Consider the following 17,525-nt stretch of genomic DNA (forward strand, 5'->3'; position numbering starts at 1 on the left):
ACGGATCTCGATCCCGATCCGGAGTTATTGCGCGTGTGCCAATATCGAGGCGAAATGCATCATGGTAGTATGAGTCAGGAACTAATTACGGCATTTTTTACATCATGGATGTATTATAAGTGTGGTTATATGGTTATATGCATCTAAACCTAATACATCCATGACATAAACCTAATTACACTTGACAGGAAACGGTTACTTTACTTCATTAATAGAAAAGTTAGCAGCTGGGTTTCGGTTATGATTCTCAGACTTCTGGGATTTGTAGGTCGTACACGCAGCGGGTCTACCAAGCTTCGCCATGTGGAGCCTGCAGTAAGCGGGGATACCAACTTTCCAACCTCAAGCTAGCTGTGTGCGGTGTTGTCAGTCATCATGTCATTTTGTTTTAACTTCGACGTTCCAGCACGAACAACAAACCCGGACGACGTGGATGGAAAGGAATTGCAAAATGGGAAAAAAGACACTGCTGTTAAAGCTGTGAGTAACGTTAGCTGACTGATAAATTGTGTTCTAGGTCTAAGTTACTCAAAGTACTCAAATCTGTCAGGTCGTGATGTCACATTGTAGTTTCTTTTGAGCAGGGACTTCTGCAAAGCGACATTCTGACATGATAATGGCTCTTAATACATAAAAAGAAAGTTACGATATGTGCATGCAGTGGTGGGTCACCATTTTATAAGGGCTAGGGGAAAGAACACGACCCCCTAACCTTCCAAAAAGCACTAGGCTTAATGCTTAAACCTGTCTTTTTAAAATAACTTTATTACTGTACAATATCAACATTGCATTCCCATCTAGCAATGCAAAATATACTAGGAGAACAAGTAAGGCCAGGAATCTTAACTCAAGGTCCACTTACTACCACTTATGGTCTTCATTACTTATTTATACTGTATATACTTAAAAAAGCTTAGATTCAAGGGGTTAATAACACACTTTATAAAACAGATTTCTTAAAATCTGTAACGAAAAAGGAACTGAGATGACTAAAACCTAGTTTGGCTCAACGGATGTACATTGCTGGGATAAAGCCTCACGTATTTAAGGCTATTGGGGCTTCACCACTGCGTTTTTTCCCCTATCCCAAAATACAGTAGATAGGATGTGTAGCCAGACCTAAATAAACCCCTACTGGTTAAGTTGTTGAAAAAGAGACACTGATGCATGACTTTTCTGGACTGTCTGCTCTTGCAGGTAAAAACACCCACAAGGAAGAAAAAATATTTCTAAACCTGTTAATGAGGTGGGTGGTATTTACGTATAATAATGGGAAATAATGTATTTGTCTTTTTAGATATTTAATTTTATAGATGAGAGTTTAGACTAAATCAAAGGTTTAAATAGTACTGATTTTAAGATATACATCTCTTCTGTTATAATAGATACAAGGAAAGATGCTCTTAAATGGACTAGGAAATGGCAGGGACACACCCCCTCACTAATGTGTGTGTGTGTGTGTGTGTATATATATATATATATATATATATATATATATATATATATATATATATATATATATATATATACACACACACACTATACATATGCAGATTATTTCATTTAGTAATTTCCACTGTATTATTCCATCACAATGAAAATTGGAATATAAATTAGGTGTGCATCAACTAGAGAGCGTTGACTAGCTCCTTGCTCATGAGCCTTGATGTCACAGGACAGAGGCATGTCAGTAAAAAGTCATAGCGGAAATCATACTGATGTATATTCATACTGATAGTAGACTGTATGTGTTGTTTAGTTATGACACCACACCAAAGTTCAGAGGTGTGTAAAAAAAAAAAAAAAAAACTTGCACATGGTATTTGCAAACAGTGATTCAGTCGCACAGTGACTAACGCGGCTGATTTGTAACGGTTTAATGGTTAAGTTCATCAACCAGTCTTAATTAGTATCTTAACTGTATCAAGCTAAGAGCATTTTGTTACAACAAGTCTGTAGTATTATTGTAAACTAATTAACATCCAATCGAACGCAGCACTGCACGAAGATCTTACATGTTCATGGTGTTTTCACATCCAGAAGGATCCCAGGCCTAATAACAGGTCAGCTGCTTCATATGACCTCACATCATTTCATAATTTCATGAGCAGATGTCACGTGAAACTGAAACCCATTTTACGCCAATATTAATATAGTTATCAAAGCCTCAAAAAGCAGTGTTTCAACATCACCTCCACTTTATTAGTAAGAATTAAAAATAAGTTAAGTGAAGTAAGGTGGTGAAGTTTGGTGACAGCTTTAATAATACATTTTAATTGTTCTAATAAAACATGAATGATTGTTTATTTAGTTTCTTTCAAAACACAACACAAAATACTTGTGCTTATATTTATACCTCCACAATTCGTAGGAAATACCTATGAAGACCCAAAAGCACCATGACTAATTAAATCTGAACATTCCTGTGCTATGAGTAGTTGCCTCTAGCTACACAGCCTCAGTAGTGTATTGCTGATTTATATATCTTTACTGCCAAATATGCCTCAAGCCATGATATTTTCAACTTGAAGCATGTGTTTTTCTATGTACTGTAGTCCTATATGCGCACCATCAGACACATTGAAAACATCCCTAACCTTGCCCACTGCTTTGTGTTTTTCAGATGGAGGATGATACCAAACCAGCAGAGCCAGTAAAAGAGGCCAAAGAGCACCTTCCACTATCTGACCCACAGTTTGTCCTTAGGGATGCTGTCACTGAAACGCTTACCATAGGAACTCTTCCTCCTCTTCACTTCCTCAACGAGACCGTTTTTGAAAAGACGGCCTCGGAGAGAGAAGACGGAGAGAAAATTCTGTCTCGCACTGCAGAGCAGAGGTCTGATCTCATCTCTGGCGTGTACGAGGGAGGGCTGAAGGTGTGGGAGTGCACTTACGACCTTCTGGAGCTGATTGAGAAAGATGGAGAGACCTTTGGGGGGAAGGCAGTTTTGGATTTGGGCTGCGGTGCGGGGCTGCTGGGGATATTGGCTCTGCAGAGAGGAGCCAGGCAGGTCCACTTCCAAGATTATAACAGTACCGTTATTGAACAGCTCACAGTGCCAAATGTTATACTAAACTGCCAAGAGGCGGATGAAGTAGACAGTGAAGACAACAAAGATGGGAGGGGGAAGGGAAACCTACAGGAGGAAGATGGTTGTAAAAAGAAGGTGAAAGAGAAACAAGAGGTAAAAGATGGCATCCCGCCACCTAAGAAAAGAGCCGCAAACCTTTCCCAGCACCCATTACTAGCCAAGTGTCGTTTTTTCTCTGGTGACTGGAGCACATTTCTTGCTTTGGTTAAAAAGGAGGACCCACAACCCAAATATGACATTATATTCACCTCAGAGACCATCTACAACACTGCATGCTACCCTGCGCTACACGAGACCCTCCACAAACTGCTGGCACCCGATGGACTGGTCTACCTCGCCACCAAATCCCACTACTTTGGTGTAGGTGGTGGACTGCACCTGTTCAAGACCTTTGTGAAGCAGAGGGGTATTTTCTCTTTGGATCACCTGTGGGATAGGGAAGAAGGACTTCAGAGACATGTAGTAGTCCTGCGTTTTACAATGGCAAAGGGCAGTTAAATAAGCAAAGCAGTCCTGGGTTTAATATGCAGCTTTATTTATGTAATAACTGTCAGGGACTCTGTTAAAGAATAACTACTGCGCAGTTTAATGCAAATAACAATATTAGGATTTCCTTTCTATTTGAAGCTTGTAAATTGTATGGTAGAGCAACCGTGGTAAAACAAAGACAAGTTGTAATAAAATATGCTGTCTCATCTCCTATTTGCACTTTGGTTACCTATACATTCTTTCACTTCCTATATAGAAATTTGAATATGTCTGCCAGTAAGTGAAGTGCAGTTGAAAGGGGCTGTTACAGGTCTTTAGATGCACAGGGAGGAAAGAAAGGAAATGGGCTCAGTGACCTTTGCAAGTGATTTCCCCAGTGTTCAAACAGCAGCATGAAAGCCAGGCTTGTTTCTGAAGTCTGGCGCAAAATGTCAATTGCAACTTATCCCACCAGCCCAAGGATGTAGTTTGAAAGTGGATTCTAGAGTCACTGCACATCAATGGTGGGACTCTATGGGGTCCCTGTACCTTTTATTCAAGTAATGGCTTCTCTTGATTCTGTTGGTTTTTACTTTCAGTTAATGTCACTACGTAATCTGGGTGTACTCCATTGCAAAACAAAGACATGACACATATTGAGTATGAACATCAAGGAAATACAGTATGTGCAAATACACATCCAAGTACAAGAAGGGAACTATGCTGTAATTTTTCTAACACCATGTGGAATCCCCTTTTTGTCAAGGAAATCAATTGAATTACTCTGACAGGGCTTTTTTTCTGAGGAAGTATGCATTAAATACAGACTAGTTTCTCGTATTTGAGGTGACTAGGTAAAGAGGATGAGGAAATCAGAGGGTTTTTACATGGTCACTGAACAACGAAACTGTTATACTATGGATATAACTGTACTCTAGCTTGTTCAATAACTGTGGGTTTACCCTGCTGAACCAGTCCTGTCATGTTCAGCTGATTGAACACAATCAGTATCACATCCCTATAATATTTGACTAAGACCAGAGAGCAAACAAAGTTAATTTAGGAAGGCTGGGTTATTGAATACACCCCTATCAGACCTAACCTGAATAAGCTCCACAAATATGCACATGAATCGATCTCATAACAAACATGCCCATGACGCAAGAAGTACACACTGCCCTTTTGACAAATAATATTTTGCTAAGATACAACACTTTTCTAGGAAACATAGTGTCACCAGCTTAAACATGACATGTGCATTTCAACACCCACGGTGTGTGGATAGAATTTCCACTTACTTATTGTGTAAATATAGTGTAGTGTTAAAAAATATTTCACTTATACGCACATACAAAACACCCAACACGGTTTCAGTTTGTATATGCCCGGCCAGCAAACTTCCAGTGTGTCCGCTTTGTCATCATCTCTCATCTCGACAGCTGTTCGTGGCCTGTGGGGGAATTCCTGGTTCCTCGAGTAGACACAGCCTTTCCCCTGCTTACTTTATGGGAACAGGGGCAGGGCCAGTCAGATGGTTTTCCTCAGAAACTATTATGTGTTGATTCACTGTGAGGGGGCGTGCTGTTCACCACTCCCACTGTTTCCTTCTTACTGGGAAGTGACTGTCAGGCTTACCGAACGAAGGGAGCGTATGAAAAACAGATAGAGAGGAGGGAGGGCGACTGATGGGTGATGTGAAAGGTGGTGGTATTTAAGGTTCGTTGCTCTGAATGTCAGACAGTATGCTGTATCCTTCCTTGGGACTTGAAGGACATGGGAGAGCGAGCAGAACATGCAGGTGAACCGGGGAGGGATGGCTTACTGTATGTTCATTCAGTTTTGAGAGACTTGCTGCTGATTCAATGCTAAAACATCTTTTTGTTGAGATGGGACTGCTGAAGAGTGTTTAAAGCTCGACCCTGCAAGAGCACAGTCCTGGGAGGCCTTTTATCAGGAGATGTATTTATATGTCCAAGATCTGGAGAGAAAGGTTTCATTGAATGACTGGGGTAAGTATATAGTTAGAAAATTATCTCAAACTGCTCAGAGTATGATCAATTTAAAAAATATATACACTGGACACATTTGATCTAAAACTGTCAGAAATGCCTTTACAGAACTTCAAGCTACAAACTTTCAACATGTTTTAAGCTGTGAAATTCTTGGATTAGTTAGAAGTTTTCACAAAGAAATACCAACTTCCACATTTTCTGAGCACTGGCAGATGAAGGGCGTTAATGCTGTCCTCATACTGTGCTATGAATGAACCTGATCTTTCTGTGAGAGCTGTTTAAACTAGTGCAGGCTTTAAGACTGAACGCATTCCCTCATAGGGAAATTATTTTTCTGTAATAGACCGTAGAACCGGTTGTTTCCCAGTCCAACGGCCGGAAAGATAGGAGTTTCCTGAACGTGTTCAGGTGTGGCCTTCCTCAGAAAGTTCATTGTACTCTATTGCATGTATCCTAAAAGAATGCATGTATCCTAAAAGAATGTACACTCATACTGAATAAACCCCAGTGACTGAGATAACATTGAGGAATTATCTCACTGTACTGTCACTGTAACTGACTCCAGGCCTTGAACGAGGTGATTTTGCAGGTCGGTTAATATCAAACTTATGTTAAAGGAGTCAAAGATACCGACCAAGTGTACGTCAGTAATCACACTGTCCCAAAGTTCTTTTCCTGGGAGTGTATGGCCATAAATGATGAGTCATTTCAGGCCTCGACCAGAGCACTATCACCAGTGCTTGCATCAGCCCAGTGGATAGACTTTCATTTCAGTGGTTGAGAAGCATTTCAAGAAGTACTTGGGTTAGAATGGTTGGATTTCCTCAGACAACCCTGAAACTCTCCATAGGCTCTGTCTAACCACAGTATTGGATTCATTCAATCATAATGGCATTCTGGAGGTTTGTTTCCAACCTCCAGAATGAAAATGCCTCTCAACCTGTTGCCAATTTATGAAAAAGTCTGTTTTAAATTACATAATGCACTACTGTATAATTCAAATGCTAATTGTGATTGATCACTGTTTAAGTTGAACTTTAGTTGCCACTGTAATGGTCTCTTGCTCAATCTTCCAACGAAAGAAGTAGGGCTAACGTTATCTCATCACCACCCTACATTTCTTGAGCAATAGGGAAGGTCATGAGTGATTTAGCCTTAATGTGCTGCTCAACATCTTGAAGATTGCATATCTTAAACCCACTTTTATTGTTGAATACAAAACTCTTTATGCTGTTTTATTGATTATGCATGGTTTTATTTGGGTTTTATTTAATTAAGACAGTAGTAAACTGAGTTGAAAATTACATTGATATAAGGATCATCCGAGGTTCCTGAGGACCAACTTTTGATAAGTGCTGTACTATGAGAACTGAATTCCATAGATGGTGGCGTCTTCAGGTGTCATCTATGGGCTCAGTTCTTTTGGAATGGTACTAGATTGTCAGCCTTACTGCACACCACCAGAGAGCGGAAATCATGACCATCAGAATGGATTAATACTTGTGTGGTTGCATGTCTACGCATTACTTTTGTTGTGTTTGTGTATATTGTTACCTTTCTTCAAATGATGATTGAGGAATTAATTTCAAATTGAATATAACATTACTGTGAATAAAATAAACTTGTAAATTACCAATCAGAGTTTATCAAGCATATTGTATATTGTTAATAAAATAAATCAAAGTTAATTATTTCCTCTGTAATTTGTTGACTCTCATGACATTTCAGTTGAATTTTAAAATAGGCTACTGCAACATTTTAATACAGGGCAAAGAGTGACAATGATTTTCAGAAATACAGGGGCTACCATGCAACATATAACCCACACATGCAGACCGCGTTTTTTCAGATCTTATCTCAGCTTTAGTTCCATAAAAATCTGCAGTTATGTCAGTTAGATAGATTACTTATAAACAATATGATTAGATGTAACAGCAAACATCCCTCAATTACAATGTCATGGGGATCTAACAAAACGTCCAGCTGCAACTATTGAAGTACAAAATACAAAATAGCATGTTGTTATGTAGACTTTTAAAAGAGGAAGACACAAGCATAGATAGTTGTAGTATACCAATACTGGTTTAAAGCAGTTTTTGAGGTACCTATAGTGTCTCGAAGTTATTCATGTATATGCTATGCACTGTCCTCGGGGCCCTCCTGATAAACTCTGTACTTGCACATATATCTCCCACATGGCTTGAACAATATTACAAGATACGGTCTATAGTAGTGGTTTTATTTTCACCATCCTGGTTTGCTAAAGTTCCTGGCCTTCAGGCTTCAGGTATGGCTGTGTATAGCGATAATAGGTGGAAAAAGAAGGCTTGGCTTATAAAACATTACTTCACTACCGTTGCTCTACTCTTACATTCAGTAATATGAAAGAGATGACAATTTTTTAATTTTAGATTTTTTAAAACTATAAGTTCCTCACCTCAGCATGTTGTTGTTTTTTTCTCTCATGAGAAGTGTCTGCGAATGCATATTTGTATGTTTCTGAAATAAATAAATTGCATTCTACAAATATAAGCACTCCTTCCCTGTTATCACTCATTTAGGATACAATAAGGTCTCTGCTTGTGAGTCAAATATAGACAGTTGGCTATATGCACTCTCATGACAACATTCCATAAATTCTATTTTCTAATTAAATAATGATTTGAGGATTTTAATTCAAAACATGCACTATACCGCATATACAGTGTACAGCACAGTGGTCACAGGTAGGCTACATTTACTACATTAAGTTAGTTTCAGAAGGAAAATTATTTACTTTTACTTTCTGATTTGAAACCAGGTGATTTTTATTGGATCAGCTCATAAAACATGATGCATTGTTACACTATAGATTAAACAACTTAATAAGGATGTTAAAATTAGCTCCACCTCAACCAACTACAACATTCAAATTATGATTACATGTTACAATATACAATAGTAAAACGTATACTCTCACATGGGCAATTTTTATGTGTAATGTATTCTTTAAATACGTAATACATTTTTTTACTGCTAATACCTCTGTAGCCTACTAATTTAGCTCATAATACATCTGTACTATTACTCAAGTAAAATTTTGGATCCAGGGCTTAAGAAGAGTGTTGTTACTTTTTCGTATTGCAATAGCAATAGTTACTCGTTAGTTGAGCTTTTGTTTGGTTCATCCGTCCATCATTTGGCCGCGACCCCCTTGATTGACAGTTTATCAGCCAATCACAATCATCAGAAAATCCACACAAACTTAAAACCTCATTCTTCATTGGCCATAAGTAGTCGTCAATCAGTTACGTCACCATCCAACCAATTGGGAGGTAGTTTTTTTTGTAGAGAATGAGCAACAGGCTGTGTGTCCCACTGCCCCTGCTGAGAGTGCCATAGCGGTCGGTGTTAAATCTGTATTTTGTCGGTCAACAGTTGTAGTGTGAAGCCTCTGTGATTTATGGTTTTCTCGTTTTTGTTGAACTGGGGCTAGATAGCAGAAGATAACTGCATATACGTTGTTGTCTTTTTTAGAATAACCAGATTTGTTCCAGGCCGTGGCATGGATGAGGTACGGCCTACCAGTGGTGCTCAAGCCCACGGACTGGTGCCGCTGTTTCCTCCTGGACTGCAGGCTATCTACGGGGAATGCCGGCGTCTTTACCCCGAGCAGGCCAACCCGCTTCAAGTTACAGCCATTGTAAAATATTGGTAGGTACCCCGTATTGTTGTTGCTTGTCTGACAAATCTGTAAGCCCTACATTTGTGGGACAAGTTTATGTAACGTTAGTGATGCTTAGACGTTTAGCCAATAGTTAGCTACTAAGCTAACGTTAACTTTTCAACTAACTACGTCCAAGAGCCCTACTGCAAGTAACTGCTACTTTTGTTTCGGGGTGTTTAAGGATTCAGTCATTCATTTAATGTAAGTGTATCTCACTACTTTTATAAGTTATGGGCTATGGTCTTTACATAGGTGTACTTAAGAGTAAACGCGGCCCACTAAAAACAATAACAATTTTTGACATGGCCGATTGTTTTCATTTTATGCTTCTCACAGGTTAGGGGGACCTGACCCGTTAGACTACATCAGTATGTATAGGAGTACGGGCTGTCCAGCTCAGGACATCCAGGAGCATTGGCACTATGTCAGCTTTGGACTGAGTGACCTGTATGGGGATAATAGGGTTCATGAGTAAGTACGCTAATGTAAATACTTGACTTCCGGTTGTTGGGAGGAGTTGGGGTAATTTCAACACGTTTGATGAAATGGATGAAGAGCTTTTTATATATATTTGAGAGTTTACTTTTCATTTAATTAATTTTACATTGTGAAAACCCTAGGAAATCTGTATGTCACATCAGGCCTTTAAGTTATGCCAAATATTTGCTTATGTCAGGAGCCCTTAGAGTAGACCACCTACTGACTTAGTCAAGCATTGGGATTTTTACAATGCTCCTGCATATAATAAATAAAAGTACTTGTTTACCCAGTTTCTTATTGTGTGTGTGTGTGTGTGTGTGTGAAGATTCACAGGGGCAGATGGGCCCAGTGGGTTTGGTTTTGAGCTCACCTTTCGACTCAAAAGAGAGACGGGAGAGACTGCACCACCAACCTGGCCAGCTGAACTTATGCAAGGCTTGGCTCGCTATGTGTTCCAGTCAGGTAAAAGCACAGGGTTTATGGGGGGTTCAATAGAAACGAAATAAAGCTCTACTTCTTGTATCTTTGCATGGAGTAAGCTACAGATTAAAACATCCCAAGATCAAGGCAAGCATTTGTTCTCATACTCTATTGCAGGGGTCTTCAACCTTTTTCAAGCCAAGGACCCCTTAACTAAGAGAGATGGAGCAGGGACCCCTACTACATTTATTGTATAAAATGAAGTTGCATAAACTGGGGCTACAATAATGTGTAGGGCAGCCTAAAACCTTTTATACATACCTTTTTTGCATAGAATAATAAGCTATTAAAATAGCCTAATAATTGTTGGCATGCTTTTATAAATCATATTTTAATGTTAAACATGCATGTGGCACAGTGAATCCTTAGGATTAACTATCTGTGGATGGCCTTAGTGACCTTACCTTACATAAAGGCCAGTAAGCAGTGGGGATTTAAAACAATAATTTGGTTTAAATCCCCAAGTTAAGTTGTAGCTATTGGTCAGCTTAAACAAGCAGTTTTGACAGATTTTGGCTCTGGAAATGTCAGTCATTTTCTGTTATTTTAGACTTTTTATGGAGGAATTGATTAATCAATGAAGTGACCAGAGGTAATGAGAAACATTGTTAGTTCCTGCCCTACATTCTACATCCTTCACCTGTAAAATGTTTGACAAAGAGCCACACTTTGTTAATAGTCTGGTAAATGATTTACTATCTGCACAGGTTTTGATAGAACAATTCTTTGGCATGCCTGCTTGTAATGTCTTTGTGAATGTGAAGAATGTGTTCTTTGTAAAGGTAGCTTGTAATTCCTGTGATGCATGCAAACATGCGAGTCTGCTACAGGCAGCAGTCTTAGGTTTGTTGGAGCTCTGGGTATTGACAGGAAGTCTAATCTCCCCTTTCTTTCCCTTCGCCATTTTAAAAGGATTGTTTTTACGAATGGCGAAGGAGACCATTGTTGTAGTGTGTGAATGTATACTCTGTGTGTAATGGGTATGTACTGTGCTGCTAAATTCTTTAAATCAGTCGTGTATTATAATGTGCACAAGAAAGTGTGGTTGGGCCGGCCGGGGCATTTAAAAGCCATGAAAGAGAAGAAGGCTATTCTCTCCAGCCTCCCCTCTTCTCACCACCCAACCCTTCTCTGCTATCCAGCTGGGGTCAATTTGCGCGTGGGTGGGCTGGGCTCCTGAGCTAAATGAAGGCTGATTCCTGGCCATCTTCCCCTCGCTTTATTCTTGCAGTGAATCTGGACTGGGTGCATGTTACCTCCCAAGCAGACAGATTCCTCAGAAGCTTCTGCCCCAGTTAGTTCTCGATTTCTCTTTGCTCCCTCTCATTCTCTCGCTGATCAGTGTCCCTTCTTTTCTTGTTACTGCAACTTTCCTTTAGCAATTCTGCACCATAATCTAATGAAAAGTAGGAAAGTAGGACTGCTTCCCACTGGTGGCTGAAGGTACAGGACTCTGCAGACTAAGACTCATGACCATGTGCATTCTAGACAACTTAAAACAGCATATATTTATTTTAAAATGAATGTCTACTTTTGTGGTCTTTTACAGAAAACACATTTTGTAGTGGCGACCATGTATCGTGGCACAGTCCACTAGACAACAGTGAATCTCGTATCCAGCATATGTTGCTTACAGAGGACCCACAGATGCAACCGGTTCAAACGCCATTTGGCTCAGTGAGCTTTCTCCAGGTGAGCTCAACCATGTGATATTCACTTTGTTTAAGTAACTTTTTAAATCAAGCACTTTTGGGATATTTTTGACAACTAAATTAAAGCTGATAACGGGCATTTGGACAAAACGTGGACCAGCACTAGAAGAGATGAAGATGACCGTAGCACTGCAATTTTATATCAGTGATGATAATGCAGGACACGTTTAGTTATCCTAAAATTCAGTGCATTTGGCCGAAATACCAAACTAAATTAATAAGTTAACACATGAAATAAAAACCTTTTGTGTTATCTAAGTAAAAATTCTGTTTTGTTGTCCAGTAAAATGATAGATCTTTGGAGCCCAAGCGTGTGTGTACACACATCTCGTTCTTTTAGTAAGTTTGAGGAAATTAGTTAATTCAGTGTATGTGTTTCTATGGCACCATGTTGTAGTGTCTCGGTGTCCTCTTTGCATCAAGTCACATCAGCTGTATTGTTAAATGAAAATATTATGCAGCTGACTAAACTCACTGTGACATTTAGTTAATATTACATCATGGCATCAGACATCAATTAAAAATGGTGAAGCAGCAACAGTACCCTAACTTATGACCTTTCCTTTAATGCTCTTCACGGTCTTCTATAGATTGTGGGTGTTTGTACAGAGGAGCTAAAGGCGGCCCAACAGTGGAATGGTCAAGGCATCCTCGAGCTGATGCGTGGAGTCAGAGTGTGAGTACAACTGTGCATCAGTACATAATTTGGCTAGATAAAGAAGCCATGTTTTTAGGATACTTTACATACTGGGCTGATATTTTCCTTAGGTTTTATTTTGTTTGTGAAGTGATAGTCAGAACAAGCTAGGTTATCTCTCTGTTTCATAGGTTGCTATGTCAATATAAATGTCAGTCTTAGCAATTTTAGTTTGTGATGGGATACTCATCATTTTAGATTTGCAGTAAACATAACTTGACACACACACACACACACACCATAAGTAATTATCTGTCCTTTTTTGTGAATTTGCTTATGTTTTTACCCTATAACCTTAAATGACATAATGCAGACCAGGTCTGCTTTCATTGTATGGTATTAGAAAATCAAATATAGATTACTTTGTTTGTTAAATTCCCCTCCATATGGTCAGTCATTGAAGTGAAAACAGAAAACACTGTTTCATCGATGCCACTCCTGTAAAGTAAAATGTGTGGAGTCCAGTTTGAGAAATACATTGTGAGCAGCAAGTGAAGCGCTTAGTTACTTGTTCATTTATTAATCCAGTGTTAAACTTGATTAATGGTTAATGCTGTCTGGGACTAATGTTGATGATTGTCCTGTGTACAGAGCTGGTGGCCCCTGGCTAATCACAGACATGAGGAGAGGGGAGACCATTTTTGACATTGATCCACACCTACAAGTAAGGCTTTATTAAGTTCTGCACACTCCGCAAAGTGAACTGTATTGTATTTATAGTGTGTGAGATGAGGAGTAGTCTTATGTGCTTGTGCCAGCCAATTGTTTAACATCATCGCAATCCCCTGTTATGTTGCGCAATTGGTTTATTGCGACGACCTGGGATTGGATAGATGGTCAGTAAAGGGTATTGGGTAAAAAAGTGGAGCTAAATTGTAAAGAGTTTAGTTGAAAGTGATGCAAAGGAAACGTATTGTCCATATAAAGATATAAAAGGAAGCAATTTATAACTTGCAGTGCTCACTTGGACTGGCCTGCAACAGGTCAAGGATTTATCCTGGAAGAGACAAAGTGACCCTGACACCTATGAATCATTTTAAAGGGAACCCTTTATAGATAATGTGGTGTTGTTTTACAACTACTACTACATTATTTTGCTTTCTGACAGTATTTAGTGCCCCCTGTTGGCCCAGAAATCTGTATGCAATGTCTTTCTTATTTCTGAAAATGTTAACCGCATGTGAATTTTATGTGAGCTAGTGTTGATGATTGCGTATATTTCTTGCTCATCTAAGCAGGAGAGAGTGGACCAGGGTATCGAGGCAGAGGGCTCCAACCTGAGTGGGGTCAGCGCCAAGTGTGTGTGGGACGATCTGAGTCGACCGCCAGAGGATGAGGAGGACAGCCGATCCATCTGCATAGGATCCCAGCCACGGAGGCTCTCAGACAAAGGTATGCCCAAAGGAGTGAACAGAGTAGATCCTCTAATTAACCCCAAAATGCTTAACCAATCTATACACAGGAGTTCTGGTTTCATGCTGTCAGCAGTGCATGATGGGATAATTCCATGCTGATCTTTGTTTGTGTGTTGACAGACACAGAGCAGATCAGGGAGACCCTGAGAAAAGGACTGGAGTTTAACAGCAAGGCAGCACTACCGCCCATCAGCAGCCAGAGACAGAGCCACGAGAGACCTCAGTGGGTGTTCCTCCCACACACACACACTAACATGGGTTTAGCTCAGCACAAGGGTTGCAGCAGGATAACTCCCGCCATGTGCAATGACTAACAGTGCAACGGATATCTGAACTCTTATCAGCATGTTTCTTAGCTACCAGCATAATATGGTGGTTTGTCACTAATTTGTTGCTATTTCTGTCAATCGTTGCGTCATCTGCAGAATCAGGTAACTGCTCCATGAAAGGAGTTGTGAAATCTGTGTCTGTACATTTCCGTTTGCAGACAAAGGCCAAGGAGCTGCCATTTCCTTCACAGTGGCTGTTTTTCATGGACAGCCATTCTCATATTGCTGATTGTACTATTTCCGACTTCCTCACTTTTGTTGCATCTTCCACTCTTTCTTTTCTCTTCCTTGTCTGCTTCTCAGGAGTCGGAAGGACAGTTTGGAGAGTGAGAGTTCAGCAGCCATTGTTCCTCATGAGTTGGTCCGAACACGACAGTTGGAGAGCGTCCATCTGAAATTCAACCAAGAGTCAGGCACACTGCTGCCCCTCTGCCTGCGGTACTGCACCACTCTCTCTTTTACTCCCACACATGATTTTCATCCTTTTGGAATGCCCCGAAGACAGACGGATACAAAAAATAGTCCAAACATTCAGGTTGGATGGGTGCGGTCTTTTTCAGATGTTGAAAAGGGCCTTCTGCAAGTCAGACCCAAACTGATTTTCTTTCTTCTACTTTTGATGTCACTTCAAAGTGTCTAGAAGTAAAAAGCTAGCCAGTGAAGTATACATAAATGTAACCTGTTACATGAATAAATTGTTCGTCATGCATTCATTGTCAGCCAGCTTGTAACTTAAAGAAAGGATATGGACTGGTCCCCTGTATTTGTCTGGCATGTTTTGTGCGAATTACTTCTTTTCTGACCCTTGACTAACTAGAGAAGTCAGCAAAGGTTATTACTGTACATTGACACCATATTTGAGACACTTGAGTCAACACGGCTCATGTACAATAACTGGCTCTCTTTGCTGCTCACTTACCCAACGACAAGTGCATCAAAGGACAGGAAGTAGCTTTAGACAGACAAAAGTCATAATCTGCTGAAATAAAATTGTGATTTTTCAGTGATATAACTTCTATAACAAAGTCGCATTATTATTGTGCATTAGCTGTCATATGACCAATGGATCCTCACCATGTCAACTAACTTACATTTAAGTCTCACAAACATAAAGGCAATCTTAAAAAAACATTTATAGCGCATTCATACACAAACGGTTTTTGCATTACATGCTATGGTGACAAAGCAAATGGTAAAATGCATACATAGAAGTTAGCAGGATCTTAACATTTGTGTTTTGGCTTTCTCTGATATGCTCTGTGTCTTTTAAAATGTACACATCCGTTGCTAACCTTTTTTTTTTGGGAATGTGACATTTTTTGCAGACAAAATGCCACCTCCCAAGCAATTACTGTTCAATAGGAACTGTAATGTTTTTTGTTTTTTTTTTATTTATAAATGCTCCTCTGTACAGACAGGAGACAACCCTGTTTTATGTAATCTCTATCTGAGGAAGGAACAAGACCAAAGTTAGCTGACAGAGAGACCTTTGTGTGAGAGAGGGAGAGATGTGCCGGGAGTGAAGAGTGAGAACACGGTGTAAAGGGCCCAATTATGTGATACTGACATGGGGTGTTATTAGGTCAAATGTTACCTACAAACGATATCACTTTTAAATATCCAAAAAGGTTGTGGGTGATTTTGATTTAATTACAAAGCCACTATATGTTTCTATCAATGAAATTCGCCTATCGCATTTAAATTTTCATAATGGCAGCAGATTCAAATATCTTGAACAGTTTGGTTAGTATCTTAAACTATATCTAAATAGTTCACTGTTTCCAAATGTCTGCCAATAATCAGGGAAATTGGTCCATGAAGTCAAACGAAGAAACATGAGACATAAAGTTTCATTATCTTAATAATCTGCAAACATTTTAGTCCTTGCAGTGTATTCAACAGATTATTTCTTTAAAGCTATCCTGTAAGATGCTGACTGTTACACTGTCACCTTAAGCGATAGCATGTTTTTATAAGTATCAAAATGGGAAAGTGGCTATCTTCAGTCATCACAAAAAACATTTTTGTAACTATCCTTTAAAAGCTTGCTAGTAGTTGTCACATGGTAAGAAGTATTCTGTTATGGTTAAAATAAATGAAAACACACTCAGGCACTTGTACTGACCTTTTGTAGTTCATACTGTACTGTATTTAATCTATTACAGGGGCCGGTTGCTCCATGGGAGACACTTCACTTACAAAAGTATCAATGGAGACACAGCCATTACATTTGTGTCTACGGGAGTTGAAGGAGCTTTTGCTACAGAAGAGCATCCATATGCAGCCCATGGCCCCTGGCTTCAGGTATACACACAGACTTGCACATAAAGTCAATGTTTCCATGTGGTGCTTTCATATCTGATGCATTTATTTGACCTTCTGCTCTCCCTATATAGATATTGTTGACTGAGGAGTTTGTGGAGCAAATGCTTGGGGATTTACAGGAACTTAACACTCGTGAGGAGGTAAGTAAACCCCCTTGTATTTAACTTTTATTTTTGGTTTTGTTCAACTGCCAGTTTTACCTTGTATATCCTTTCTCTTTGGATAGACAAAGTTACCAAAGGAGTACAGTTGGCCAGAAAAGAAGCTGAAGATCTCTGTCCTACCAGACTCTGTGTTTGATAACCCACTGCAATGAGACAGTTAATCACCAGCAAACTCCAACAACCCCCCCCCCCCCCCCCCCTGCAAACACATACTTCCAGAGTGGACCATCATGAACAGGAGACCTCTCAGAACATGCAGCGACCCTGAGCTGTCAGGGCACACAGATATGTTGTTCCCACACTGGACGGCCAATTTCACTCCTGAAAATGATCTGAGGGATGACCTAAACACTTTGACTGTTACTGCATTCTCGGACAACATTTCTCTGAGGCCTGAATGCTTTCAACAATGTCAAACCAGCCTGTCCAGATGGTTGACCTGTAAAACAATAATTATAGGTGACACACTAGCTGTAGGGCAAAACAGGATGTTGTCATTCCTCCAGTAAGGCCTGCCAAGGTCTAAGGTCCAAAATATACGTCACTAATACAGTTGAGAGTGCATCCTGTGATCACCAGACAGTGTCCCAAGCGATAACTGTTGCTGTTCGCAAAAACAGTTTTTATTTATTCCACTGGCCTT

General features: G+C 39.7%; 2 protein-coding genes across 5 annotated transcripts; both read left to right on the forward strand.

Annotated features, from left to right (window-relative positions):
• The first annotated feature begins 110 nt into the window (after nucleotides 1–110).
• mettl18 (methyltransferase 18, RPL3 N3-histidine) lies at nucleotides 111–3,791 on the forward strand. Of its 2 annotated transcripts, XM_078272989.1 has the most exons (3): nucleotides 392–480; nucleotides 1,198–1,246; nucleotides 2,624–3,791. In XM_078272989.1, the coding sequence occupies exon 3, from the start codon at nucleotides 2,624–2,626 to the stop codon at nucleotides 3,590–3,592; it is 969 nt and encodes a 322-aa protein (XP_078129115.1). In that variant the 5' UTR covers nucleotides 392–480; nucleotides 1,198–1,246; the 3' UTR covers nucleotides 3,593–3,791. The 2 variants fall into 2 exon arrangements, with proteins under 2 accessions (XP_078129114.1, XP_078129115.1); XM_078272988.1 differs by lacking the exon at nucleotides 1,198–1,246 and having other exon boundaries at nucleotides 111–480.
• Nucleotides 3,792–5,255: 1,464 nt separating this feature from the next.
• On the forward strand, nucleotides 5,256–17,071 carry sufu (suppressor of fused homolog (Drosophila)). 3 transcript variants are annotated; one of them, XM_078272399.1, is made up of 13 exons: nucleotides 5,256–5,360; nucleotides 9,091–9,267; nucleotides 9,617–9,751; nucleotides 10,086–10,222; nucleotides 11,790–11,932; nucleotides 12,543–12,628; nucleotides 13,241–13,313; nucleotides 13,885–14,041; nucleotides 14,185–14,287; nucleotides 14,697–14,831; nucleotides 16,559–16,697; nucleotides 16,790–16,858; nucleotides 16,945–17,071. In XM_078272399.1, exons 1-13 carry the CDS (start codon nucleotides 5,293–5,295, stop codon nucleotides 17,032–17,034), a joined length of 1,512 nt encoding a protein of 503 aa, XP_078128525.1. In that variant the 5' UTR covers nucleotides 5,256–5,292; the 3' UTR covers nucleotides 17,035–17,071. The 3 variants fall into 3 exon arrangements, with proteins under 3 accessions (XP_078128525.1, XP_078128527.1, XP_078128526.1); XM_078272401.1 differs by lacking the exon at nucleotides 5,256–5,360 and adding an exon at nucleotides 5,367–5,571; XM_078272400.1 differs by lacking the exon at nucleotides 5,256–5,360 and adding an exon at nucleotides 8,855–8,957.
• Nucleotides 17,072–17,525: the final 454 nt, after the last annotated feature.

This window comes from Sander vitreus, chromosome 17, assembly GCF_031162955.1.
Source record: "Sander vitreus isolate 19-12246 chromosome 17, sanVit1, whole genome shotgun sequence".
NCBI lineage: Eukaryota > Metazoa > Chordata > Actinopteri > Perciformes > Percidae > Sander > Sander vitreus.

Excerpts from the sequence above, each read along its gene's own strand:
- sufu (XM_078272399.1), top strand. The coding sequence starts at position 5,293 with ATGTCAGACAGTATGCTGTATCCTTCCTTGGGACTTGAAGGACATGGG. Across the intron at positions 14,832-16,558 it reads CTGCTGCCCCTCTGCCTGCG|GGGCCGGTTGCTCCATGGGA; the intron begins GTACTGCACCAC and ends AATCTATTACAG. Across the intron at positions 16,698-16,789 it reads CCCATGGCCCCTGGCTTCAG|ATATTGTTGACTGAGGAGTT; the intron begins GTATACACACAG and ends CTCCCTATATAG.
- mettl18 (XM_078272988.1), top strand. The coding sequence starts at position 376 with ATGTCATTTTGTTTTAACTTCGACGTTCCAGCACGAACAACAAACCCG. Across the intron at positions 481-2,623 it reads AAGACACTGCTGTTAAAGCT|ATGGAGGATGATACCAAACC; the intron begins GTGAGTAACGTT and ends TGTGTTTTTCAG.